Genomic DNA, 26,840 nt, shown 5'->3' with positions numbered 1-26,840 from the left:
AGCAAAGACTCAGGTGTACTGAAGAGCCACCAGAACCTTTCCCGAGTACCAGCGGTGTCAGTGTATAGAAGCTTGAGAGAAAGTACAAGAAGCTGCTGAATCACAAGTCCCCTTCTCCAGCTCTTGTTAATTATGGAAGTGCTCATGTTTGAAGAACACTGGTCCTTATTTTTTCAATGTAACTATGTCTTGTGCATGGTAGTTTTCAAATGTTGGCATAGGATTGTTAAAATGCTCATTGGTCATTTTCTCGACATTAAAAAACAATTACTGCCAATGGAAAGTAAAATCTAGAGAATGAGCAATGAAACTCAAGCACTCTGATACTATGCTACTTCTACAACTTACTGACAACACAGTGTTCCCAGACACAACAGTTAAACTGGCTCCATCACTGCTTTCTCATGCAAATACAGAAACAAAACACGGAGACATCATGAAGGTCATCATTCTTACTTTTAATTTGGGAAAAGTATAAAATAATTTTGCTTAAATTATTGTAACAAAACACAATCCAACACAAAATCAAATGGTCAGGAAAGTCTCAAGCATTGAAGCAAAAATTTAAGTGGGACTTTGCTCATTTATCAGCCCAGGGCAAAATAAAAGTTCGAGTCCATATTTTGTTTTAGTTCTTTCTTTAAGATTTATTGTAACTTACATTTTTCAACACAACACAATTCATGAGGCTTTCAACCTTTAAGGTGTTAAAGCATTATATCAAAGACATTAATAGAAATTATACCCACTTAAATTGTTAGAAAACTGCAGACATATTTTTGAAAGGGGGAAATAGGTTAATGATGTGCTACTAATTACTTATAACATTAAATCAGCCAAACACTGACATTTCATTGAATCTCTGCATGTTACCCTGGTTAAGTTGTCAGAATTAAATGTAAGAAGTTTCTTGTGAGAGAACTAATACTAGATAAAAAGCTCACCTGCTTGCTAAGGTGCAGGCTGTCCTGGTGACAGGTGACACACCTAGAACTGAGGCTGGGGGCATACAGTAGGAATGCTAGTTCAATAAGCAACAGGACTCTAAGGCTGACACAGAGCACTGATAAAGAAGGTGGGAAAAAGGTACTGAAAATGCTAACTCCTTTGTGACAGTAAGGAAAGCTCTACAGACACCAGAGAGAGACTCCAAAGGTCACTGTCTGGCAAGGAGATACCACATATGCCACTGTTAAACCACTACGTAAGAGCAACATGGCTGACATGCCTTAAAATACATACTTGTACTTCTGAAAGAAGTTTGGAGCTTCAAAAAGTTTGGACCACTCTGCCTTACTCAGCAAAATTTCATCAGTGATAGCAAGACCTAAATTAAAAACATATTAGAATATTTGTATGTTTCAACCTAGAAATCTAGAATTTTAAATAATTTTAAACATACCACATGCATTCACTATAATCTTAAACATTAGCAAACAGAAGGTTTATTTTACTGGAAAAAAGCACTGGAGAATTCCGAGAGCCACATTCCCGGTAAAGTACCATTATTAATAAAATGCCATGCTTACAGGAAGGCTTGTTCAAACAGAAGCACAGTAGTTACCTGAGAAAGAAAGGTCCCTCATAGGATGTTTTTGCCTTTTTAAAAAATAAGTTACCGCTATCTCTAATGTGCCAAGAAACCTTCCTTAAACAAAGTCAAGAGTACTTAACAAGGCTGAAGACAACCTAGACTTTTCTACCTGACATCTTCAGCCATCTTGGTTCTCTGAAGAATTAAAATAGCAATTAGCAATAGCTTTACATTTTAATAAATTAAAGCCTCAAGTCAAGGATCTTCTCAAAGGCAGAGTTTTGGGCCCCAGGCACAGTCTAAGTTCTTTCCTAAGAGTATAAAAAGCCATATATCACTCATGAAGACCAAATGGCAAAAGCTGTGATATAGCCCTGAACCAAGACATAATGTTCGAGTCTTAAGTGTATCTTCATTTTCCAACAATTCTGTCATAGAAAACCACTAAAACTGCAATGTGATGAAAAATAAATGTACAAATCCAGTTTGGCAATTCAGTTAAATTGCACAACTAGCTAACTGTTAGGTCTGCAACAGTAGACAGACCTTCATGTATAAAGTAGAGCAGAAGCAGAAACACTTACCTTGTTTAAACTCCTCAACCATGACCATCCGTGTTGAAACGGACACATTGTACGTGGAGTTCTGCTGTGGGTATGCTGGTGTAATTATAGGCATAAGATGGTACCTATCACTGGGGTTTACCTACATACAACAACAGCCAATCAGTTTCTTCAAGTATATATAAAACAGACACTTGGACTTTTACCCCTTGTTAAACTGAACCAATGATTACATTTTACTTCATCATAGCTGGAGTTGAGAAATAAAAACCATGTCAGGAGACTGTTTTATAGAAACTTTTTACAGAATGAGAGATCTAGTCAACAGTACCTGCTGGGCAAAAACAAAGCAAAACAGAAAGATGTAGTTGCAAATCTACTGCTTTCCCTTATTCAGCAGCATAAATGAGGGTGCCTGCAGAATTACACTTTTAAGTGTTCTTACTTATAAATTCAATTTAAACAAGATAAGACTGACCTAAACTTACGGCGATCAGAACCTTAAGCTTATTAACAAGGGTGGAACAGCTCTGGGCTAGTGAGACAATAGGCTGTTTAGTGACTACTTATCTGTACACTAAGTAGTTCATTCCCACAGAGGCAACAAGTCACTCTTCCTAATGCCTTTAGCTTAGGCAAATTAAAAGCACATAGCTTGGGGCAGAGCCCGAATAAATTAAAAGACTCTGACATTGTAATAAATAACAAATTAATTTAAAAAATAATCTCAAAATATGCAAAGTTTTAATTTAAATGAATTCCTTTTATCAATTAGTAAAGCTCATGTTACTAACACCTAAAAAGTATAAGCAGTAAGTGCTATCTGTCACATCTCAACAAAATGGATACTCTTCCTCAGCCAACACATTTCTGTATCTCTGAAACATCTTAACAAGTTTTTACAATTATAGCACGGTCACTGCAATAGTGCTTAGGAGCCATCTGCTATATAGAAACACTATGTAAGAGCTTTCTATAACAAGCCAATTTCAATAAAATACTTAGATCAAATAAAAAATATGCAGGGATTTTTAGTATCCTTTTATTATTTTTTTTTTTTTAAAAGCACAAACACCCACACAACTTTGACTTACAAGATAGTTCTCTATGGAATGAGTTGTTAGTGAAATCTGTGTCAACCGTGTACATTAGATGTGGTTTACAAGGCACATCATTATACTTCTCACACCAGGGGAAATTAGAGAGCAGGTCATCTAGAACAAGGGTGCTATGAGTAAGTCCACGTTTGTAGGACTGGGCAGCCTCCTGGAAGTCTATGCAGGTGACTTTTGTTATTGAACAGTGTGAATTTGTAGGGGAAAAAATAATACACTAACCCTTGGGTCCCACACAGGCAAATTAAGATTGCATTCTTCAGGCTGTTTCAATAGCACTGGATTTGGCCATTCCCTGTTCAAAAAGATTGTAGCACTTGATAAGACTACTGGACATTAGCATCTAAACGTAATTGTTAAACATACAGCATTTGTGAATGTGACCCTACTTCATTCACTCACATGCACCATAGCCTCTCACTCATTTCCTCTAGAAAATGAATCATTTGATGGTTTTCTCAAACTCACAGCAAACACCTGCTCTGCCATCAAGGAACTAATAAAGCTCTATGCAAATAAAAAGGTGTCATCTCAAAGCATCTAATGTGTTCACCTCAACCTTTAACAAGGTTAATCCTATTCAGAGGAAAAAAAAATACTGTCTTCACAATAATTCCATCCACGGACACATGAGAAGTTACTTCTGACTCAAAGAGCTGGGGTAACTGTCAAAGTCAACAAGGACAGTGCTTCCCATATAGTACTACATATAATACAGCAATGTTAAAAAATACACTATGAATTCAACTTCAGTCAGAGATCAAAGATTTAAAAAATGCTGTCCTGGTATAAATGAAGCTGGCTTATTAAATGTTTGTGTGCCACCTTAGAAGTTCTAAGTCTCTGATCTTATCACACCTCACTCTACATGACAAAGTCAAAGCAACAGAACTAAACTGGAAAGCAGCCAGTGTAATTATAAATTATATCCTTGGAGTCTAACTGTTACAGTGACTACAAAGCAACAATTCTGTTTTCACATGGAAGAAAGGAAGGAACTGAATGAAAATATATAAGACAAATCTTTTTAAGATAACCTGATTAAAAGCCTCACATTTTGGGTCAAGGCAACCACCACAAATTGGCAGTATCTTGGGCTTTTCTTAAAGCAAAATTCACTAACATGCACATCTTTATTAGGAAACTTTAATGAATCTCTTCTGAACTAACATGTCTCAAAGATTCAGAGACTGCATGTGTTTCTCAGTCACTTATTGTATCTTTCTTTTAAAAAATGCTTATAAAAAGTGACACCTTTAAGGTTTTTGCCAATATAACAAACAGCTGAAAGTAAAAAGCAAAACACAATCACAAAAACAATGGCCTATGGATTTAGAAGCATTCCGAATGAAAGCAGTGGTGTGTGTAAGTTCTAAGCAACCTATTAACACATCTGGTGTCAGCACACATTGTAATAGCTGAAGTTCAGAGTTTATTTGGAGGGTAGGCTCACATGCGTAGCATAGGTATTATCTGCCTTATAACCCTGGCAGAACTAGGGGAAAGAAGTGAAATTTAGGTTTGCCTTTTCATGTACCAAGTCTCTTCCCAAATGGTAGCTGTATCTTGAACTAAACCTGGCTTGGTTTTTGTCGGTACTGGTGACTGAACACAAGGCCTTGAATACCAGGCAAGCACTCTGCAACTGAGCTACTACACCCTCAGCCCACAAACTAAAATTGGAATCTGAAACCAGCTGTAGAAATGTCATAGAAATAAGACTAAACTTCAGTGTCTACAATCAATTTTATTGTAATATAATCTAAAAACATACCATTTAGAAAATACCAAGAAAAATTTATGTACAAGAGTTGATGCTATTGCATTTGGATAAAGCTGGCAAGTTCTTGCTACTAGCATAGCCCAGGAAACACCACCGAGGAAACCTAATATATTGGAATAGATGTTGTGCCCTGTTGGTAAGGGAAAAGCAAAAAGATAAGTTAGTGTTGACGAAGACCTTAAATGTTTTTAATAAGCTAGCCAACAAATTCTGAACTCACGTTTGGCCCACAGTTTGATGGCTCTCAGAGTTAACCTGAAGTTGTCAATGTTTGGTACTAGATGTAAAATCTCATCGGTTACCCTGCAACCTGATTAACAGGAGTGAGAGAAACAGAACATTAAGCCACCAAAGGTATGATAGTGCCACTCAATTTTCTAAGACTATCCTCAAATTAAAACCTTATTTGGTAGAATGAGTATGTGATTAAGTAGTTAAAAGGAATGAAGTCAGGTAGTTAGTTCCTGTCCCAAGTATCATCCTAAACCAAAACAAACACACTATAGTAGTGTTACCAAACTCAAACTTGCAACTCATATCGGGAATTTTTTTCTTTCCAGGAGTTAATAGTCCACCTAAGCTTCCAACAGTCATCCCAAAGTACTGACTAATAATGAGCTATCCTAACTTTTTTTTTTTAAAGAGAAAACCCTTTCCACTCATCTGATAACATTATAAAGCAACTAACAAGTAAAAATTAACGACAGCTACACAATAAAACCTTAATTACTAGCAACAATAAATGGCAATCTTTTTAGGATCTCACATACCATTAATAACAGGGAAACCTAAGGTCAGTGAGCAAATAAGCTATGAGACACTGTCTACAAATAATTTCATTACAAGCCATGTATTTTAAAAACTGCTGCTAAGTATTTGATTTATAAAAAAAAAAAAAAAAAGCCTTCTAACTCCACAAAAGCAGGCTTTTACATACCATTAAGGCTTCTTATGCATCTTATATCTAGGTTTTTAAGCAGACTGTCATCTCGTAGATCCAAATCTTCTGGAATAGTCTGCAGTGCTAATCTTGCAAACAAAATATCAATCTAAAACAAAAATAAAATCTAACATTCCACATCTGTCAAACTACTTTTAAGGCATTTCTACTTTTAAAAAAATTCTTAAAACCCTCTCATCAACCATGAATGTTGCAATGGTTACAATGGGCTCACAAGAAGCCCACACTACAGACAGACATTAATCAGAGGCTAAAACATAGGAATTGTGATACGAAATAGAACCTATCATATCCCACATCTGTAGGAGCCATAACCTGGCTGCTTATTTAAAGGGGCAAAACATAAGATAAGTACTTTGAGGGGAGTTAGCCCCCCCCCCGTGATGTTTGCCCCTCCTACTTTTTTTGGGGGGGGGGGGCAACAGAGGACTGTCTGGGGTGGCACAGATACACTAGCATTGACCTCAGAAAGGAGCTTGAACACTCATTAATTTTCCCATAAGAAAGCAAAACCAGCAGGTAAATGGAATGTCACCTTGTATTTTAATTAGTTTTATATTAAATATTGGCTACAAATAAAAAAATTGCATAAATTTAAATCTTACCCAAATTTAACATTTTTTTGACTTATTAAAATCAATAGCAATTCTAAAAGTAACCCAAGTTACATTACTTTAATAAAACAAACAAAAAAAACACAGCAAGTTATCACTCAGTATTTCAGGTTTTACAATCAGTAAACATTATCATCATTAATCTAACAACAGAAGTAACATTACCAAGGAACAGCCCTGCACCACAGCCTTCTGTGCTCCCCAGAGGCAGCAGGAGAGGCAAGCCCCAGGACAGGGCACTAACTAACTCTACTACCAAAGTCCTTAAAGCACTGCCAGCTCACATGGCCCCCATCTTTCAAAGTATCTAGGGAAATTAGCATAAAGAGCAAAGCTCCCTCAAAAGCCAAACTGTGTAAATTCACATGGGAACAAAATATCACAGAACTGTTCTGCAGCAGCTTCCAGTTCTGAGTCCTCTGCTTCAGCTCACACTTCCACTTGCTGTTAGAAAAGAACCTAACACATAATCTATAAGAACAGGCACCCGTTTCAATGACAAATATATATATATCAACCAACTCACAAATTCCTACTAGCAATCAAATTTTTATCTACACTGACCCAAATCCAGGACAGTCCATACCAAAAGCTGCCTGCTAGAACTAGATCTTACCTCTATTCCATCAAAACAGAGTTTGATAACTGGTACAAATGCCTCTTCAACAGCCTGGAGGAAAGTAAACACGTTTAGTCCCTGAAGCTGCATCATAAGCCCACATACCTGCCTCCAGTGTTTTCAGTATGTCTGAGCTAGGGTCTCATTTGTCCACACCAGATTCACACCAGCCACCCAGCTGAAAATACCTAGAACTTATGATCCTCCTGCCTCTACTCAAGATCCCAGATTACAACAGGTGTGTTACATGTGGCTATTATTGTTACTTTTTAAAACAAGGCACTTCAAATTGCTTCAACATAATTTAGCATAATGCCCAACAAAAAGTAAGTTCTTAACAATGAACTTTTAACACTCAAAAAGAAAACCTTCATTTCTGTCATAGGAAATGTGGCTGCTCTTATACTATTTATTATTCATTGTGTTTGCTTTTATCTCCCAATGTCTAAGGAGTTTCCATGTTTATTCTAGTTTTGTAAAATACACAAGGTAAATGTATGCCAAGTGCTCTCCCTGTAACACAAATTTCTCTCCAAGGACTAAAGAATATTTTTTAACCCTTCCTTTCTTGCTTCAACATTTACGTACTCTTAAGTCTTTTACTTCTTCTTGTAACTTCAACTTATCATAGAATGAGGTGAAAAAGTCACTCCGATCAACATGTCTTGGTGCAACACACAACGCATCAATATCAGCACCTTAAGAAAAGAAGAAGTCAGGCATCACACAGTAGCACAAAGAAAATGCCTTGTGTCTTAGCAGTAACAGGATTTGACAGTGACAGGATATGCGGAAGTTCTAGAACTTAACCCCCCCCAACAAACACACCAACCATCGAGGAAGCATAATGCTAACTGATGGGCATGCTTTTCTTCAGACACACTGGATTTAAATTGGACTCCACATACAAATCAAAATAAGGATGAGCCAGGACTTTCCTAGGGAGCATTTATCCTTGGTCATGATGTCATTCTTAAACCACATGCCAGGTGGTGGCAGCACACACCTTTAAACCCAGCACTCGGGAAGCAGAGGCAAGCAGAGTTAGTTCCAAGACAGCCAGGGTTACACAGAGAAACAGTCTCAAAAAAACAAAACAAAACAAAACAAAACACACACACACACACACACACACACACACACAGTTTTCCTCTATGTCCTTTTCACTGATACACAGAGCTTCTCTGCTGAAAGTAGTAAACTAAAATCTTGAATGGAGAGATCTCCACAGAATCAGGTCAATTCAAGAGCCGCAGTGCACCCTACAAGGCACACAGGACTATCTCTATCCAAAGTAAACATACTATAGCTGGACAGAACAATAAGACCAAGAGAACAGTGCCGAGGCTTTCGCATGGCTTCAGAGTGCAACCTCTTGTATGCACTGGTTCTGTCTCTTTTAAGACTCTGGCTCTTTGGAGACAGGGTTTTTGTGAGAGTGAAATTACTTTAAGGGATAAATAAGATATTGAAGATTAAGAACCCAGTTACTACTACCGGGGCTGCTGAGGTGGCTTGGTGGTGCAGAGCACCCAACATCCGTTCCCAACACCTACATGAGGCTCACACCAGTCTTTACTACACTCCAGATCCAGGACATCTGCTCCTTTGTGGCTTCTGCAGATACCTGTCACACATGTGGTGCACACACAGTTTTTTTAAAAGAAAAAAAGTAAATATTCAATGTGATACCCAGTAGCTATGGACAAGAAAGTGACAAGACTTTCTTAGAGCTTTGACTCTTCTCATATACAGTGATACACTTCAAACAGGAAAAAGGAATCTACAAAAAATACTGTCCACAAACCATACTGGGAGCTGCTGTGCATAAAGAAGCCAGCTAAATGCTGTTCAATACAGAAAATGTAGCTTACTCCACTGGGCAGCTGAACTATACTCCACTGCATTATAGACATCAGGTATAGAAGGCTCCATCTGAATTTCCTTGCTAATCTAAGCTTGTGTGTGACTCATAAAAAGCTGTCATAGTCTTAAGAAATAAAAGTTCTACTAACTCATTACCTACCTTTCGTATGTACTCCTAGTCTGTAGGATCCAAATGTAAAAATTTTTCCTCCAACATTTTCAATTACAGATTGTGGAAGATTCTGTTGAACAAAAACAATGATTGTCAGTAAAGTATCAGGAAAAACACTACAAATGACATAACAGCTTATGTGTTATTTGCTAATGTAGTGTGTGTGGTGGTGGTGGTGATGGGGTCCTTTCTGGTTGTTTAAGACAAGTTCTTAACTGTATGTAGCCAGGTTGACCTCAAAGTCACAATGCATTTGCCTCAATATCCAAAGTCCTGGAATTATAAAAATGTTATTGATAAAATATTGTTTAACTTTAAAAAAGCATCAGTAGCAGGAGGTGTGGCACAGGCGGCAGAGCACTTGCCCAGCATACATTGAGTCCTGGGTTGATCTCCTCCAACAACTACATAAAACTGGGATGGTGGCACACACCTATAATCCTCAGCACTGGGGAGGTAGCAGGAGGGTCAAAATTCATGGTTGTCCTCCAAAATCTATCTATCCATCCATCCATAGGTCAGCCTGCCTATAAGACACCCTATCTTACAATACATGAAAACAGGCTCACCAAAATCAATCAGTACACAAAGGCACTTTGCCTAACAACATGGGTAACTAATCCCCAGGGCACACAAGGTAGAAGGAACCAACTCCAGCAAATTATCCTTTGAGCTCCCCACACACCCACACACAAAATAAATGTAATAAAGGTTTGAAATAAAAGATTTATGGGAGCCTCCCCCCCCCCAAAAAAAAAGAATCATGAGATCTAAAACTATTAACAGTAAGACTGCCTCTGGTACCATGTCAGCCTGAGCTACCAGGTCAGCACTGCAAAACTTAATGGATGGATGGAAAACCACAGGCCTCACCTTATGAGGCTCCATTTTCAACTTGTCACTCAGAGTCAAGCTATTCACAAAACACAAACCAAACCAGAGAGGAATGAGACTCATTCTGTTAAGCCAAACTATTTTTCTTAAACCTGGGGCTCTTCCCAGGAACAACACACAGAACTTTATCAAAATTCACTCATTTGCCAGGCACAATGGCCCAACACTTACAATCTTAGCTCTCAGGAAGCCAAGAAAAGCCAGTCTAGACTACACAGCAAGATCTTGCCTCAATAAATAAAGACCCAACACTTGGGAGGCAGAGGCAGGCAGATCTCTGTGAGTTTGAGCCAGCCTAATGATCTACATAAAGAGTTCTAAGATAGCTATGCTAAAACTAAGGCTACACAAAGTTCAAAAACAGTAAATATAAAGACCACCAACATCTGAATAAATAACAGTTGTTAGTTCAAATCTGGTGTGGTGTCATACAACTGTACATCCAGTACTTGGCAGGCTGAGAAAGAAGGACCACTAACCTCCATTTAAAATATATAAACACTATCAATTTACCTAAAACAAAGTGATCTTGACTTTTCCTTAAGTTAATGCCTTCTCTGTCCTCACAATCTTTCTTTCCTTGGTTCTCCCATCATATAGAAAGTGCATATAAATTAAGGATGCACTTTCGATTACAGCAGAAAAATTACTGCTATTTATGGAACTTTTAAAAATGTGTCAAATACATTCCTCACAGCTCTAAAAACATTTTTCCTTTACCACTAAGCCTACCAATGGACTTCCTTAATTGTGTGAATGAGTACAGTCAAAGGGTCATGAATTCAGAGAAATATCGTTAACTAAAAACTTATGTTGTTTTGGATATCTGAGCACCTAAAGCTAAAAACTTTTCCAATAAAGAGAAAGAAAAAAAAACACCACAAAAGGGGCTAGAAAAGGCTTAGTGGTTAAGAGTACTGGCTGCTGTTTCAGAAGACCCAGGTTCAGCTCTCTGGCCTCGTCAAGCACCACACACGATAGGCAAAACACCCGTACACATACACAATTAAAAACAAACAAGTTATTCCAGGACTTTTAACAAAACAGTTAAGATTCAGTACTGTCCTCAAACTTGTTTTGTAGACCAGGTTGGCCTTGAACTCAGACATCCACTTGTGATGCAATTAAAGGCATGCACCACTACCTCCTGGCAATAGTAACCCTTTTTAAACCTCTTTTATTGTTTGATTTCTAATCGGTCACATAACACAGGCCAGGCTAACCTCAAATTCTCAATCCTTCTATCTCCACCTTCCAAGTAGTGGAGACTGCTGACCAATGCAAGTCCACCTTAATGGGGGGAATTCTTGGAAGAATGGCAGTAGTTCACAATTTCTGGCTCCAACTTTAAAATGCTGTAATCAGAGAGCACTGTTGTTTTTTTGTTTTTGTTTTTTTTTTTTTTTGGTTGTTTGTTTTTTGTTTTTTTAAGTCACTAATTTCAGTTAGCTTCTTTCAAAATAACAAACTTGAAAAACATTTTAAGAATAAAAAGAATTTGGTGTGGTGGCACACCTACCTAGCCCTAGCACTCAGGAATCTGGGGGCAAGTGAGCCTCTGTGTTTTAGGACAGCCTGGTCTATATAGTGAGCTCCAGAGTAACAACACACAGCTAACCCCCAACTCAAAAACCAAACAAACCACAAAAAGACTGACTCCACTCCAGTAGGGCCAACTGATATGGGACAGCTGGGTCTGTGCATCACTTACCTTGCTTTCACTGATTTCTCGTATCCATTCTTTCACCAGGTTATTTAATTTTCCCAAAATTAAAATCCTGTTGACAAGTAATTACCAAGTTATTCATTATTACAGATTAAGTTACAAATAAGTGGCTAAGTTTTACTTTTGCTCTCATATTTTGAGACATTGTCTTATACCATAGTCCAAGTTGGCCTAGAACTCATAATCCTCCCTCCAACTTCTACCCAGGTGCTAGAATTATAGGCATATGCTACCATAGTATATTTTATTTCTTTCATTTGTTTATGAATTGGGTTTTGCTATGTAATCCAGGCTGGCCTCACCAGTACTGGGATTAAAGGTGTGGGCCACCACATCCAGTCTCAAAATTCGCATTTTTTAAGAGATCAGACATGTAGTTATACATTTGTACAGATATATAGGTTAAAATATTTCATATTTACCCTGGTTAAAGAATTTCTTTTTCTCCTGACAATCCCACATACAACCAAAAGTAATCAGAAAATTATTATTTCTTAAAATTTTATGTGTATAGGTGTTTTGCCTGCTTGTATGTCTGTGTACCACATATGTGTTTTGTACCTACAGAGGCCAAAAGAGGGCACTGGATTCCCTGAGACTGGAGTTATAGATGGGTGAAAACTACCAAGTGGAACTGGAAATGAAACCCAGGTCCTGTAAGAGCAGCCAGGGTTCTTAACCACTAAGCCATCTCCAGCCATCAAGCAATTTACATTGAGCTAAGGGCAGCTCAGCAGTAGAGCACTTGCCCAATATGCAATGTTTAATCCCTAACCATGACTGCTCTGCTCCCATACTGGAGAGAGTACCAACTTGTGTGAAACAAAGCATTCAGAGTAAGCTGATCTATGGAGTTGAGTGGAGAACTGACTCAAAATTCAATGAGTATGCCCATCTTACACACACACACACACACACACACACACACACACACAGCACACACATCTTACCTGCGCTGCAGTTCCTCTTCTTCTTCAAAGACCCCAAAGGGCTTCAGAGTCTCGATGAGTTTCTGTGTGAGTAGGCAGTCAGTCTCCTTGGGGGCTGCTAAGCTGATAGGAGAGGTAATGCCATAGTGCCTCTGTGGCGGCTGCGTTTGTTGTGATCCCTGCGTTGTAACTGGACTAAAAATGGAATTGGATAAACTTTCTTTACTGCCAAAAAATTCTATGATTTGAAATTAATCAGTATGACTGGAATAGGTACTTCAGTAAAATGTGCTTCGAAACAGCTGATCCTTGTCATGTTCCCCAAACTTGTACTTTTTGGGGAGGGGGGGGACAGGGTTTCTCCATGTAACAGTCCTAGCTGTCCTAGAACTTGCTTTGTAGACCAGGCTGGCCTCAAACTCACAGAACTCTGCCTGCCTCTGCCTCCCCTCAACCCCACCACCACCCCTGTACTTCCTTTTCAGACAGGAATACAATGCAACCCAGGCTGGCCATGAACTCTACCTACTTGCCTTAGCCCCAGAATGCTACAACTAAAGGCATGGATCACCTTGCTCAGCTCAAAATTTTAACTTTCAAAGACATTTTGCTTTACAACAAAATACATCTCTATGTACTCCATCCAAAGTACTTATTTCTCCTCCCCCAGGAACTTTAACATCAGTCACTGAAACACCAAAATAAATGAAAGAATCCAGATTGACACACTGGCAGAGAACATGCAAGACAGAAAATAAATCTTTACAGATTTAACAAGAAGTCTTCTTGTACTGTTATTTCTAAAGTCTTGATAAACACGGGAGGGAGGGGGGCTGTTTCAACTGGGCATCTGGTGTACTGTAATTCCAGCACTCAGAATGTGGAGACAAGATTGTCAATACAAAACCTGGTCTACAAAATGAGACCCTGTCTCAATAAAGGAAAAGGAAATGATATTTTTTGACATAAGATACTCACTGAATCTTACCATGTGACTCAATGGATGACACAAGTAGTGAATGGGGCAAATAGCATACAAATCCAACTTGAAGAAAGAGCTGCACTCACACTAAGTTTCTGACACATTTTTAGAAGGTTACACTTGATGAATGTTATGCATTAAATGCCAGGACAGTTTTATGTACAGATCCACTGGGCTCTGCTTTTGTCTCCTGATACCAACACAGACATAAGCATGCCAGGAATCCCATCCTGCCTGTCACTGACCACTAACCTATTATGTTGTGTGTCTTCTAATCATTGTGCCCTGATCTACCTAAGTGCTGTGTCAGCTTTCATTCAGATTGGAGTCACATTAATTGAGTAAATAAGAATCTGATTTCTCTTCTGCATCAATGAAATCCATCCCCTTCAATCTCTTCAACCTGCTCTACTCAAATGTGCTATTTGCTGGGTTGCAGTGTTCCTTCTAAAAGCTAAGAATCTACTCAAATACTAAGCATTTTCTTAAATCTAAAAGTCTAAGGATTTTATTTTTCAAAATTACATAGAATCTATGATTAAGATATTGCTAATCTAACTGAATTCATGTCTTAACCTCTACATGTTTTCATTTAGTCAACAGTTACAAAATTTCTTTCAAAACTGATATAGCAGAAAGGTAACCCCGGAAGCCAACTAACAGGAGCTGAGGCAAAATGATGATGAGCTGCAGACAGGCTGAGATAGCTACTTAGAAGATGCTGTTTTGTCACCCTCCCCAAGTCTAAGTATCTCAACCTTAACACACTCACCCACGGCCCACACAACTGATCAGCATGCAACTCATTACTCCACTGAGATTCTCCAACTACAGTCTTCCATGACTGTGCCAGGATTATAAATTCCATCATACATAATGTTTGCTTTTAGTTTTGAGATAAGACTTTGCCATTAGCCCATGCTAAGCTGCTATTGTCACCTTCCTGCTTCAGACCAGGTGTGCTAAGATGAGACTGTGCCACTGTGCCCAGCTCTCATAAACTCAAGTAGGGAGCTTTCACACGTGCAAGGTGAAGTCCTGGTTTAGTGACTTTTAAACAGACCATCTACACCTGTGTTGTACAAGCAACGTTTCTCTGCTTTCTTCACCTCGGCTGTTATAAATTCCTCACCAGTCAGATCAGTCTGGATTGTTAGCAAAACATGGACACCCACTTGCTGTGGACTTTTCAGCCCTCATGGATCATTCCCAAATTGTTTTGTTTTTGAGACAGGGTTTCTGTGTGTAGCTCTGAAGCCTGTCCTAGAACTCACAGAAACCCACCTGCTTCTGCTTGTTGAGTGCTAAGCATGCACCCCCACTACCCAGTCTTCAGGTTTCTTATCATATACACAACATGCAAAAGCTTGCAATGCTCCTGTCAAAGTCACTTTAGCAGTGTACCAGGAGACAGGTTCAGATTTATAAATCTACAAAAACTTCAACCTAGAATCAGGCATAGTAGTGCACACCTGTAATCTCAGGGTTGAGGTAAAGGTAGATAGATTCAAGGTTATTCCACCATTACATAGCAAGAGAAAGGAACAGCCTGGGCTACAAAAACATCTCTCAAAAAAAAAAAAAAAAAAAAAAACACAAAAAGGGGGGTAAAATGGTTGTTCATCCTAATTAATTTGGGACAAAAAAACCCTTATGTCTACATTAGTCTCCATGCTAAAATGATGGGGAGATAAATAAATCATATGCAGTTTTTTTAAATGTACCTCTATTCAAAATGTAGTCATTTAGCTACTTTCCATCTAATTAAAAAGCATGTATCTACTATGCATACTCACTCATGTACACACAAGTATACACATCTCATCTAATTCAAAAACATATACAACTCATCTTATACACATACACAGGTGTACACACAAGCACACACATATCAACTACTTCAAGTAGTAGATGATATGCACATGCACAATAAAGTAAAAGCAGGGATTGGTGAAATGCTCAGCAAGTAACATATAATCCCAGCATTTCTGCAAGGTGATGTGACCAGAGAACTGATCACAAGTTCACAGACCAGTACACAGACGGGGCAGTGACACAAATAAGAGACCTTCAGAATGAACAAAAGAGGTAAGTACTCCTAAAAGCTATGGCTTGTATGCCATGGAGAAAGCACATGTATTGAGAATGGTGTGTGTACCTACCTATACCTACCTACACACACCATTCTCTCTCATAATTAAACAAAAACAGATCCAGATCCTAACATCAACAGTGCCTATTTTGAGCAACCAAATGTACCAAGGAGAAAGATTGCTAATATAATTTAAATAGAAAACTCATTTTTTCCCCATTTAACATTAACACAGAGCAACAGGGCTGAGGATGTGAGCTGAGACATGGAACCCATACCCAGTATGCAGGACATTGAGTAGAGGTAGGAAAAGACAAATTAAATACAGTGCTAAAAACAATTTAAGACATCCTTTTGCTACTGTTTAGGTGGTTTGGTTTTGTTTTAGAATGTTTAGTATGTTTTGTTCTTTTGGGGGGGGGACTTTTGTTTGTTTGTTTTTAGAGACAGAGTTTCTCTGCGTAGCCTTTGGCTGTGCTAGAACTTGCTTTGTAGAGATTTACCTCAGGGCCTTAGTTCTGGGATTAAAGGCATGTGCCAAAACTCCAGGCTCAGATACCAACTTCCTAAAGGCATTTATATAAGCTCAACAACTTCAGCTCTAGCCATCTATCAACACTGAAAAATATAGCCTCTACAACATAGGATAAGGTAGACCAGTCTAACCTAATCTAATACATTAAAAAAAAAAACTACATACCAAGCTGCACATAGTGACTCTAGGCTTAGAATCCTAACACTCTGAATGCCAAAGCCCTGCTACTCAGAGAAACCCTGTCTCAAAAACCTAATATACATTTATGTGTGTAATATATTATGTACACATTACATACACACGTATGTATAAAAATAGTACTAATACTAATTCATGGGTAGCAAGGACAAATGTCCACTAAGTCAGGTGAAAAGACTGCACAATTATGGTAATATCATTTATTGTAATCTCAGACCACCTAGTGAGTCAAAGCACTTTGTGTAACTACCAATTATCTTAATTCTACTACTGCAAAAGACAGAAACAACTTCCTAAATTCACTGTGTCTCCATGTACTCTACCCTAGGTACCTCTTTACATCTTTCACAATGTGTGCTCTTCTGTACTTCAAAAAGCAGGACATGTACCATAATGGTAGCTACTTTAGATAATGGGAGCTTAAAAGAACAAATAGAAGGGCAAAGAAAGTGAAAAATACTATAATTCTGGTACTAGGAGGCCGAGGCAGGAGGGCCTGGAGTTGAGGAAAAACCTAGGCTACTGAGTAAAAACAAACAAAAAAGGACTAGAGAGATCTCAGAAGCTAAAGGCAACTTAACTTGCCTTCAAGCCGGATAACCTGAGGATCCTCCACCAACTCCCACACTCCCTGGGATCAACTCCCACAAGTTGTCCATGAAAGCTATGTATGGGCACATCTTCCTGTTACGTTGGGCGCCATAAGGTTTTCCCTGCCTGCCTGGACCCACCTCGGTGCCAGCTCCAATTAATACAGAGACTCTGTATTTGATATAATGCTATTGGCCAGATACTGGTTTCTTACCGGCTAGCTGTCTTAAGTATTAACCCATTTCTATTAATCTAAGTATTTCTACGTGATCTCATCTTACCGTGGAGTGGGGCTGCTCTGCTCTCCCCAGTCTCTCCATGTTGACTCCTCCCTACTACTTCCTCTCTCCTCCTAGTCTCCTAGTCCCACCTTATCTTGCTTTGCTATTGGCCAACAAACATATTTACAGAATGACATCTCCCATCATGTTCCTGCAAACACGAATAAATAAATCTTCATTTTAATTAACTTTTTAATTGGGGAACCAGTGAGATGGCTCAATAGTTAAGAGCACTGCCTGCTCTTCCAGGGTTCCAAGTTCAATTTCCAGCAACCACATGGTGGCTCTCAACCATCTATAATGGAATTTAATGCCCACTCTTCTGGCATGTAGGTGTGCTTGGATGCAGACAGAACACTCATACATAAAAAAATAAAATAAATTTTAAAAGAAACTTTTTAATAGGGCTAAGATGGCTCAGTGAATACAGAAAGGCGTTTGCTTGTTTGCCAAGCCTGACCACCTGAATTTAGATCCCACATTAGTGTTAGAGAAACAACTCCCACAAGTTGTCCTTGTACTTCCAACACACACACACACACACACACACACACACACACACACAGAGTAAAAATGTGAATTCCAGACTAGCCAGGGCTACAATGACATCTGGTCCTCACTCAAGAAAAAAAGAGAGACAGACGGATTATGAGAGAGAATATGAGAGTGGCCAGGCAGAAGAGAAAGGGGTGAGGGAGGCAGAAGATGACTAACACACACAGGACACGTCCCCAGGGATATTTTACCAGTTACTATTTTAAGTACTTCACCACACAATTCACACAAAGTTCAGACTCCTAATAAATCCTCTGACTTGGAAATCTGGAATAGGTTGTGGTCCCTCCTACCAATAGATCCACCGTCTAAAACTTTACAGCAACTATCAAAAACATGCATCATTTCCATGTTAAAAATGAAGCTTAACTTGCTGGGTATTCTTTACAAATAAACTACAATAACTTATTTACTGTAATAATTCCTATATATTTAAACACTGTTTAAGCAGAAAAAAAGAAATCTGGGCAGAAAAGGAATAAAGAACGTCTCAAAGGTACTGACTGCAATATCTACTTAATATTAATTCTAGGGGCTGAAGAGATGGCTCAGCAGTTAGGCGCACTTGCTGCTTACAGAGGACCACCAGAGTTCAGTTCCCAGTAGTACCTATATTGGATGGCTAACAGCCACCTCTAACTAGCTCAGGGAAATCTGATGTCCTCTTCTGGCCTCCATGGTCAGTCACACTTATATGCACATACCCTCCCCACACAAAAACAGAATTAAAAACAATAAAATTTCAGGCATTAATTCCTAGCTAGGTGGAGTGGCTTATCCCTATAATCTGAGCACTCACCATGTTGAGACAGAAAGATTTGTTAAGAGTTTGAGGCCAGCAGGGCGTTGGTGGCATACACCTTTAATCCCAGCACTCGAGAGGCAGAGGCAGGAGGATCTCTGTGAGTTCATGCCAGCCTGGTCTACAAAGCGAGTTCCAGGACAGGCTCCAAAGCAATACAGAGAAACCCTGTCTCCAAACAAAAAAAGTTTGAGGCCAACCAGGCCACAACCTAGAGTTCCAAGTTTTCACAAGGAGTTTAGCATTAAGCAATAACTTAGCAAGAAGGAGTTAACCTAGGATTCTCTAACCATGGCTAATTAAACAACCACCACCTGTTCTATGGTAGTCACACTAAAGTTACGTAGCACATAGCTACTTTTCCTATTTACACACATGCTGGCCAGAAATACTGGAGCCTCCTGACTCAGCCTGCTGATTGCTGGGACTGCCAACATGGGTAGACATACAGGCAGAGCACTGTATACAAAAATAAATATATTTTTAAAAAATAATAGGTTTTACCCAAGGGGAATGAATAAGCCCAGGACAAAATGTCAATCCCAGTTGATCGTGTAAGAAAAGGGCATAGTCACTCAATCAAAGGCTGTCACTTTCCCTCTCTTCCTAAGGGTGGGTGGGTGTGTGTGTGTGTGTGTGTGTGTGTGTGTGTGTGTGTGTGTATCATGTGTGTGTTTAAGGAGTCAAAAGAATATTAGAAACACCAGAGCTGGAGTTACAAATGGTTTTGAGCTGACATGTGAGTGCTGGAAACCAAACCTGGATCCTCTTAAAGATCTACAGAGCTCTTAACTGCTGAGCCAATTCTCTAACCCAAGGGTGTTTCTAACTGTCCTTTTGCTAGACTCAAAGGGGGCACTCCTGCATCATCTTTCCCAGGACAACCTGAAAATGAATGGAATGTGGAGAAATTTAAAAGTGCACCAACAGCCAAAGATAGTGCATGACAGTATTGAATGTGAATTTCAAGCAGTACACTGTTAGTGTTTCTTGTCGTGGCTCAAGCCTGCATTGGAAGGCTTAGGCAGAAGGATTGGAAGTTCAAAGCCCAGTCTGGGCTACATGAACACTACTGTCCAAAAAAAAAAAAAAAAAAAAAAAAAAAAAAAAAGAGAAAAAAGTTTCTTATAATCAAAATGACTAGAACAAGCAGGGCATGGTGGGGCACAACTTTAATCCCAACACTTGGGAGGCATAGGCAATAGTAGGAGTGCTTTGAGTTGGAGACCAGCCTTGTCTACAGAGGGAGTTCCAGGACAGCTAGGGCAGCTAGACAGAGAAACCCTGTTTATAAAGACTAGGCTGACCTTGTACACAGAGACCCAACTATCTCTCCTTCCAAGTGCTGGAATTAAAGGCGTGCACCACCACCGCCTGGTTTAGAACCCATTTCTTAACCACAAAATGGCTTATAGATACAATCTAGACAGAACATAAATTTGAAAGACAACTTGGAAAAGCTATCTAACAAATTCTTTTCCCCAGATCTTTAGATTTCCACACACACACACACCAAAAAAAAAAAAAAAAACACTATACAATGTAGGCCTGTATGATAATTAAGGGTTCATTATCAATTGAAATGGATTTAAGAGTCACGTTTGAAACACAAGTCTGCATCAAGGAGGATGTCTCCAGCAAGGTTTACTGAGGGAAGGACCAACCTTGAATGTGGATGGTACCACCATGGGCTGGTGTCCCAGAGTTCACACACAAAAAAAGGAGCTAAACACCAATACTTATCTGTTTGCTAACTGCCACACAATGTGGTCACATGCAATGCTGCCACAGCTTACGCTATTCTTGTGCCATGATTCCCCACTATGACAGACTCTAAGCTCAAATGATAAGCCCAAATAACCCCCTTCCTTAAAAGCTGTTTTTATCATAGCTGACAACCCAAAAGCTGTGCTTTGCTTAGTTTCCTACTTTTCTAAAACCTAGGTACTAGACTATAGCACATACATTCACTCCCAGCTGCTCAGGAGAATCACTTAAGGCAAAAAATGGGCCAGCCTAGGCAACAACAAGATCTTTCTCATGTCCTTTTTAAAAATAGAGTATGCTTGGGCACATGCTCTCAATCCCAGCATTCTAGAAGCAAAGACAAGCAGATCTTAGAGTTCAAAGCCAGCCTAGTTTTCAGTTGCAGGGCAGACAGGGCTATATGGTTTAAAACACTGTCTCAAAACAACAACAACAACAAACAGTAATAGCTTTATCAACTGAGAACTTCATACACCTAGACAATGTGTTTTGATCATATTCATTCACCATTGCTCTCCTATTGCCTCCCAGATCTACCGAGACCTTTCTCAAAAACAAAAATAACTGTATATATTACACTGTGTCCATTACAGTGAGTAATATAATAAGTACATGTTCCATATACAGTAAATGTTCTACACACTAAACTTAAATGTTTTTCCCAATGTAGGGCTGGAGGGACTCCACTGAGCAACATCCCTAGACCTTGAAAACCTTGTTTTTGCTGGGTGGTGGTGGCATACGCCTTGAATCTAAAACAGGCAGGTGGATCTCTGTGAGTTCAAGGCCAGCCTCGTCTACAGAGCAGAGCAAGGTCTAAGATAGCCAGGGCCACACAGAGAAACCCTGTCTCAAAATAGTGGGAAGAAATAAAAATTAAACATGTTTTAAGCCTTTTCTTATTCATTCTCTTGGTTGTTTTGATTGGTTTTTCTGTTTGTTTAGTTTTGCAAGATAGGGTTTCTTTGTGTCACTTTGGAACCTGTCCTGTTGTAGATCAGGCTGGCCTCCAACTCAGAGATTGGCCTGCCTCTGCCTCCCAAGTGCTGGGATTAAAGGCGTGAACCACCACCACCACCACCAGGCAATTTAACCAATTTTAAGGGGAACTGTCTTAGGTTTCTTTTAGCTGTTAGAAAACATCATAAAAAGCAACTTGGGAGGAAGAAAGGGTTTGTTTCTGCTTACAGTTTAGAGTCCATCACGAAGAAGTCAGGGTAGGCAGGAACTCCAGCCGGAGCCTCAAGTCAGGAACTGACCCAAAGGATATACAGGAACACTGCTTATTGGTTTGCTCAGTCAGCTTTCCTATATACTTCAGGACCACCAACGAAGATAGGGTACCGCCCACACTGGGCTGGGCCCTCCCATTTCAATCATTAACCAGAAAAATGCCCTACAGAAAGAGTTGCCTATAGGCAATCTGATTAATTTTCTCAATTGAGGTTGTTTTCCCTGATAACTTCAGCTTGTGTCAAACAGAAAAAAACCTAGCCAGGGCAGAAACCAGTATCACCTACCATGTTACTGCTCTGAACATTATGAGCTGATATTATACAATAGTTGAAAAAGCTGTTGTAGCTTCGTAATGGTCTTGTTTTCATGGAAAGTGAATTTATAAATGAAGGCTAACTGCTAACATAAAGTTGACTTACCAAGTATGAAATGCTGTACTTAATCAAAAAATTTTAAGTCAAAACAGAAAATATTTTTCCCTTGAATAAAAAAAAAAAGAAAGATGAAGGTGTTCAGGAACTAAGAATCAAACATGCTCATAAACATGTTTAATAGGAAACAGCACTCCAAAAACCATAATCAGCATTTACTGGGCAAGCAGCAAACAATTGTCTCACAACATTAACCTCCAATCTTGCAGCTGGGAAGATGTCTCAGCCAGTCGAGACCCCCCCCACACACACACACACAGACACACACCCCACCCCACCTCACCCCACACCATGAAGAGCTGAGTTCAGATTCCTAGCTCCAAATGTCCGTAACCCCAGTCCTTGAGAGGGAGGGAGAAGGCAAAGATGGATCCCTGGAGCTCATTGGCCAGCCAGTGTAGCTGATTCCATGAACTATAGGTTCAGAGAGACCAGCCTCAAACAAGAAAATGGAAAGCAATAGAGAAAGACATTTGATGACAATCTCCGGCCTCCACAAAAAAGTGCATAGATTTGTGCACCCTCACCCACATATAAATGTGTTCTCCAGTTTGGGAATTATTTTTCCAAAGATTACCTAAAAATACCTTTTCTTTAACAATCTGCCCCTGCTCTACTCTTGTTCTGTTAGTCTGCTTCTGTTCTGTAATAATCCCTTGCTTTTAAATTGTGTGCTTAGATACTTCACAGTACACTAAAAGTTACAGTCTTAAGGAAAATATAATCACTGTGTACCAAAAAAACTGTATTATGTCCATACTGTTCCAACAATGTTTTTTAAAAAAAATCACCAGCTAGGCCACACTTAGAGCTCACACCACAGCCTGGTCTATAGACAGAGTTCCAGGACAGCCAGAGCAACACAGAGAAACCCTGTCTCCAAAAAACAAACAAAAATACTCAACCCAAGTACCACCAGTCCCAAGAAAACACTAGTTTTTAAGTCAACTCATGAAAAGCCCTCCTTCTCAAAATTACCATTCTCCATCCTATTGCCACAGCATGGACAATCTGTGGGTTAAGACAATCTCAAGGGTCACACTTTCATAAAATTAGCATTTTTCTTTTCGCTACTTGGGATGAAACCCAGGACCTCATTCCTGCCAGGCAAGCTCTCCACTGAGCTATATATCTCCCAGATAAAGTTGGCATTAAGCTTCAAGAACTTTGGAACCCAGCTCTGAGAAGTTCCATAACTCCAGCCTTAAAAGGCTGAGACAAGAGGATCACAAGTTAGGGCCCAGCCTGGATGACATTAAGACCTTGTCTCAAAAAAAAAAAAAAAAAACCACACAAAATAAAAATAAAAAAAGGAGGCAGCAGGGGAAGAAGAGATGGTTAAGGGGTGAACATAACAGAAGTACATCATACATGTGTGTGAAAACATTACAATGAAATCCATTATTTAAAAAAATGCTAATAATAAACTTGTCTTTGAAACAGGGTCTTACTATGTAGCTTAAGCTGGACTCAAACCTCTCTCCCCCACTTTCAGTGCTGAGAGTATAGGTATGCATCACCCCATAAGATTCAACAAGTGGAATTCCTAAGGCAGCATTCCTTAACACTGCCTTACACCATCGAGCAAGCCCCAAGAGCAAAATCTTTCAACCCTGTTAAAAGTTATGGTCAAGCGTTGGTGGCACATGTCTTTAATCCCCGCACTTGGGAAGCAGAGGCAGGCGGGTCTCTGATAATGGTACAATGATTTGGCCATTAGCATTAAGACAAGAATCGAATAAAATGTCCTTGATAGATACTTTGCATTTTATTTGACTTTTTTTCTTTCTTTTTTTTTTTTTTCCCAAGACAAAGCTTCTCTGTGTAGCTATGGAGCCTAGAACTCAAATCTGTAGACCAGGCTGGCCTCCAACTCAGAGATCTGTCTGCCTCTACCTGGGATTAAAGGAGTGTACCATCACCACCTGGCTTATGCAGTGGTTCTTGAACCAAACTATTCACCTCAAAGACCATCTGGAAAAGTCTGGAAACATCTGTGTGGTTGCCACTTAGAGGAAGTTACTGGGGTAAGGAAGGCTGCAGAGGTCAGTGGTACCCTAGAAGATACAGGAAAACCTCCCTAAAAGGAATTAAATGGCTTAAATGTTTTTTTTTTTTAAAATGTTTTCTCCATAACTTTTCAAAGTTTCACCACTAAAGCAAAACATACTAGCATTTTACAAATTACATTTGTAATTACATTCAAAATTTAAACAAAACACATCTATGAGCACAATGATTCCATCCCTTCCCTTCATTTCGAGGCATCTAGCTTCAACCCCAACTTTAACAGGCACACCCCATATTGGATGTCAAACACAAACTACCTAGGAAATCAACTCAATAGATCAAAGGCACCAAATTAATGTCCAATGACACCAGAACACAAGCAGACAGACAAGCCTTCCGTGGAGAGTGAGCTCAGCAGTTACAGGGGCCCTCAGAGAGCAAATTAGTGAGAAGGCAGGCTGTCCTCCCGAACCCTACAGGCTGTCTTTGGTTTCCTTGTTTTTTGTTTTTGTTTTATGAGACAGGGTTTCTCTGTGTAGCTTTGGAACCTGTCCTGAAACTAACTCTGTAGACCAGGCTGGCCTTTTACTCAGAGATCCGAATGCCTCTACCTCCCGAGTGCTAGCTTCCCTGTATTCTCTGGGTAAAGTCAAGGCAGCTCATGAGAAATTGCCTGTAGAGTTCAAACCCCATGAAACAAACCATAAAGGAGCCATCTGAGTAAACAGCAAAGATTGAAGCACTTAAAAGTGTGTAACTGGAAGTTTCTATAACCCTGAAGTGGTCCAAGCATCTCTGGACCATTTCGCTTTCAGAAGTGTGCTGATAAGGAAATGCATACTCTCCTTCCCCCCTGCATCCCAGAGGTAAGTTACTAAACATTATTCCTAATCTGCAGTCTTCCTTTAGGGTGTGTATCCATCTTTTTTTCTTACTACTGATCTATCAGAAAGAACAGTCAACATGAGCTAATGCAAGGGTACCACGTGACAACACTCCAACCATTCACGTTTAAATGAATCCCACTGAAAAACACCAAACTTTATTGCCTCATGCTTCTTTACCCTCATTCCATGAAGGATGAGTCAACGGGAACTTTGCGGATTTTACATCTGTCTGTATGCTGTAGTTAGTGAACCCTAACAAATGTTATCATTAGAGAAATACATCTGACAGGTCTCACAAAACATCACGGTTGAATAAGGCGATGGTAAGAGATCGAAGAGCCCATAAACCCCATTTTTAAATAAAGTACAACCCGAGAGATTTCATAGTGAGGCTGTGTCCAAATTACTGCCTCTCCTGTTACGAAAGAAAAGCAATCGCACAACCTAAGCCTTTACACCAGCGTAGAGTAAGCAGAACACACGCTCTCATCTACTTTCGGATCCCAACAAAGGGCTTGCTAACATCTTTCTTACGAGAAAAGGGGGAGAGGAAGAAAATTAAGGCATAAAGAATCAAGGTGAAGTGTGTAAAGTAGACCGAGTGGGATAAGAAGGCCTAAGGGAATTAGCTCAAAGCCTGCACTCGGACTCACACCCCGAGTGGCCGGAGGGCTGCAGGCGTCAGGAAGTGCGCCCGGGCTGGGTGGCCGGGTCACAACAAAGCAGGGAGGCGCCGCCCGCAGCCCGGCCTTCGGGAGCAGTCCCCGGCCCGCCTGCGCGGCCTGCACCCCGGTCCCCGTCCCCCGCCAGCTCCAAGGAGGGAAGCGGAAGTGTGGGACTCGGGGGGCAGGACGGCGCCATGGTGGAAACCGGACAGGAAGGGGCCGGGGAGACTGGGACGGACCGCCCGCCCGCCCGCCCGCCCGCCAGGGCGCCAGGGCGCCGTCCTGCTCCTGAGCCTTGCGGGGGGAACCCGCGGCCCGGCCGCCCGTGCGCCTCCCCTCCCCCTCCGCCGCCCCCGGGGCCCGGCCGGCGTGCGCCTCACTCAGCACGCCAATCACTTACAACGGCATCGTCTCCGGCGCCGGCACCGCCCAGTCACTTCCCCCCCGCGACCGCCGCCGCCGCTGCCGCCCTGGGCATGATCCACCGAGGCGGGAGGGACGGGGGCCTGCCTCAGCCCCAGGGCCAACCCAGTCCCGCACCCGCGCCCCGCCGCTTTAAGCGCTTCTCCTCCTTCCCCTTCGTCCTAACATGGCGCCCGAGCGCTACCACAGCAACGTTCTAGAACCGCTGACGCCGCCACGCACAAGGAGCGCGCGCCTGCGTACTCGCCGCCCCGAGCTGCACGGCCTCACGGGAAATGTAGTTCCTGAGGGGGGGCCCAGCGCGGTCTCCCGGTGATCTCCCGCTGTCGTGGTGGTGCGTGGGACTGGTGCGGGAGGCTGCGAGCGACGGGCAACGCTACTGTCGTGGCGGATGTTCCTTAGCGCCGCGACGCTGCTGTCGTGGCGGGTGGGGGTGAGGCGATCGGGACAGCAGTGAGAAGGGGGCGCGGCCCAGGCGGAAGCCACGTGCGGTGCCGCCTAGGCGCGGAGAATGCCCGGGACCCTGGGCTGTTAGTTAGGGAGCACTGCCTACTGCACAGCGTTGCGAGACTTAAATGCCATAGTGCCCAGCACAGAGCCTGACCCATA

The 26,840-nt window shown here is 40.8% G+C and overlaps 1 protein-coding gene across 4 annotated transcripts in view; it reads right to left on the bottom strand.

Annotated features, from left to right (window-relative positions):
• Positions 1-26,440, bottom strand: part of Papola (poly(A) polymerase alpha) — a 52,505-nt gene extending 26,065 nt beyond the window's left edge. For 2 of the 4 annotated variants that reach the window (XM_051196561.1, XM_051196563.1), the window contains exons 1-12: positions 26,209-26,440; positions 12,798-12,971; positions 11,833-11,899; positions 9,216-9,297; positions 7,778-7,887; positions 7,187-7,240; positions 5,933-6,044; positions 5,216-5,305; positions 4,987-5,125; positions 3,435-3,507; positions 2,119-2,239; positions 1,243-1,327 (exon numbers count right to left, since the gene is read on the bottom strand). In XM_051196561.1, the coding sequence (XP_051052518.1) occupies positions 1,243-1,327; positions 2,119-2,239; positions 3,435-3,507; positions 4,987-5,125; positions 5,216-5,305; positions 5,933-6,044; positions 7,187-7,240; positions 7,778-7,887; positions 9,216-9,297; positions 11,833-11,899; positions 12,798-12,971; positions 26,209-26,216 (1,115 nt within the window). In that variant the 5' untranslated portion in view covers positions 26,217-26,440. The remainder of the gene's footprint in view (positions 1-1,242; positions 1,328-2,118; positions 2,240-3,434; positions 3,508-4,986; positions 5,126-5,215; positions 5,306-5,932; positions 6,045-7,186; positions 7,241-7,777; positions 7,888-9,215; positions 9,298-11,832; positions 11,900-12,797; positions 12,972-26,208) is intronic. The other 2 variants (XM_051196560.1, XM_051196562.1) reach the window with 1 other exon arrangement.
• Positions 26,441-26,840: the final 400 nt, after the last annotated feature.

This window comes from Phodopus roborovskii, unplaced genomic scaffold (assembly GCF_943737965.1).
Source record: "Phodopus roborovskii unplaced genomic scaffold, PHOROB, whole genome shotgun sequence".
Lineage (NCBI taxonomy): Eukaryota > Metazoa > Chordata > Mammalia > Rodentia > Cricetidae > Phodopus > Phodopus roborovskii.
The sequence above is the reverse complement of the archived record's forward strand: the minus strand, read 5'-3'. Positions and strand labels throughout refer to the sequence as shown.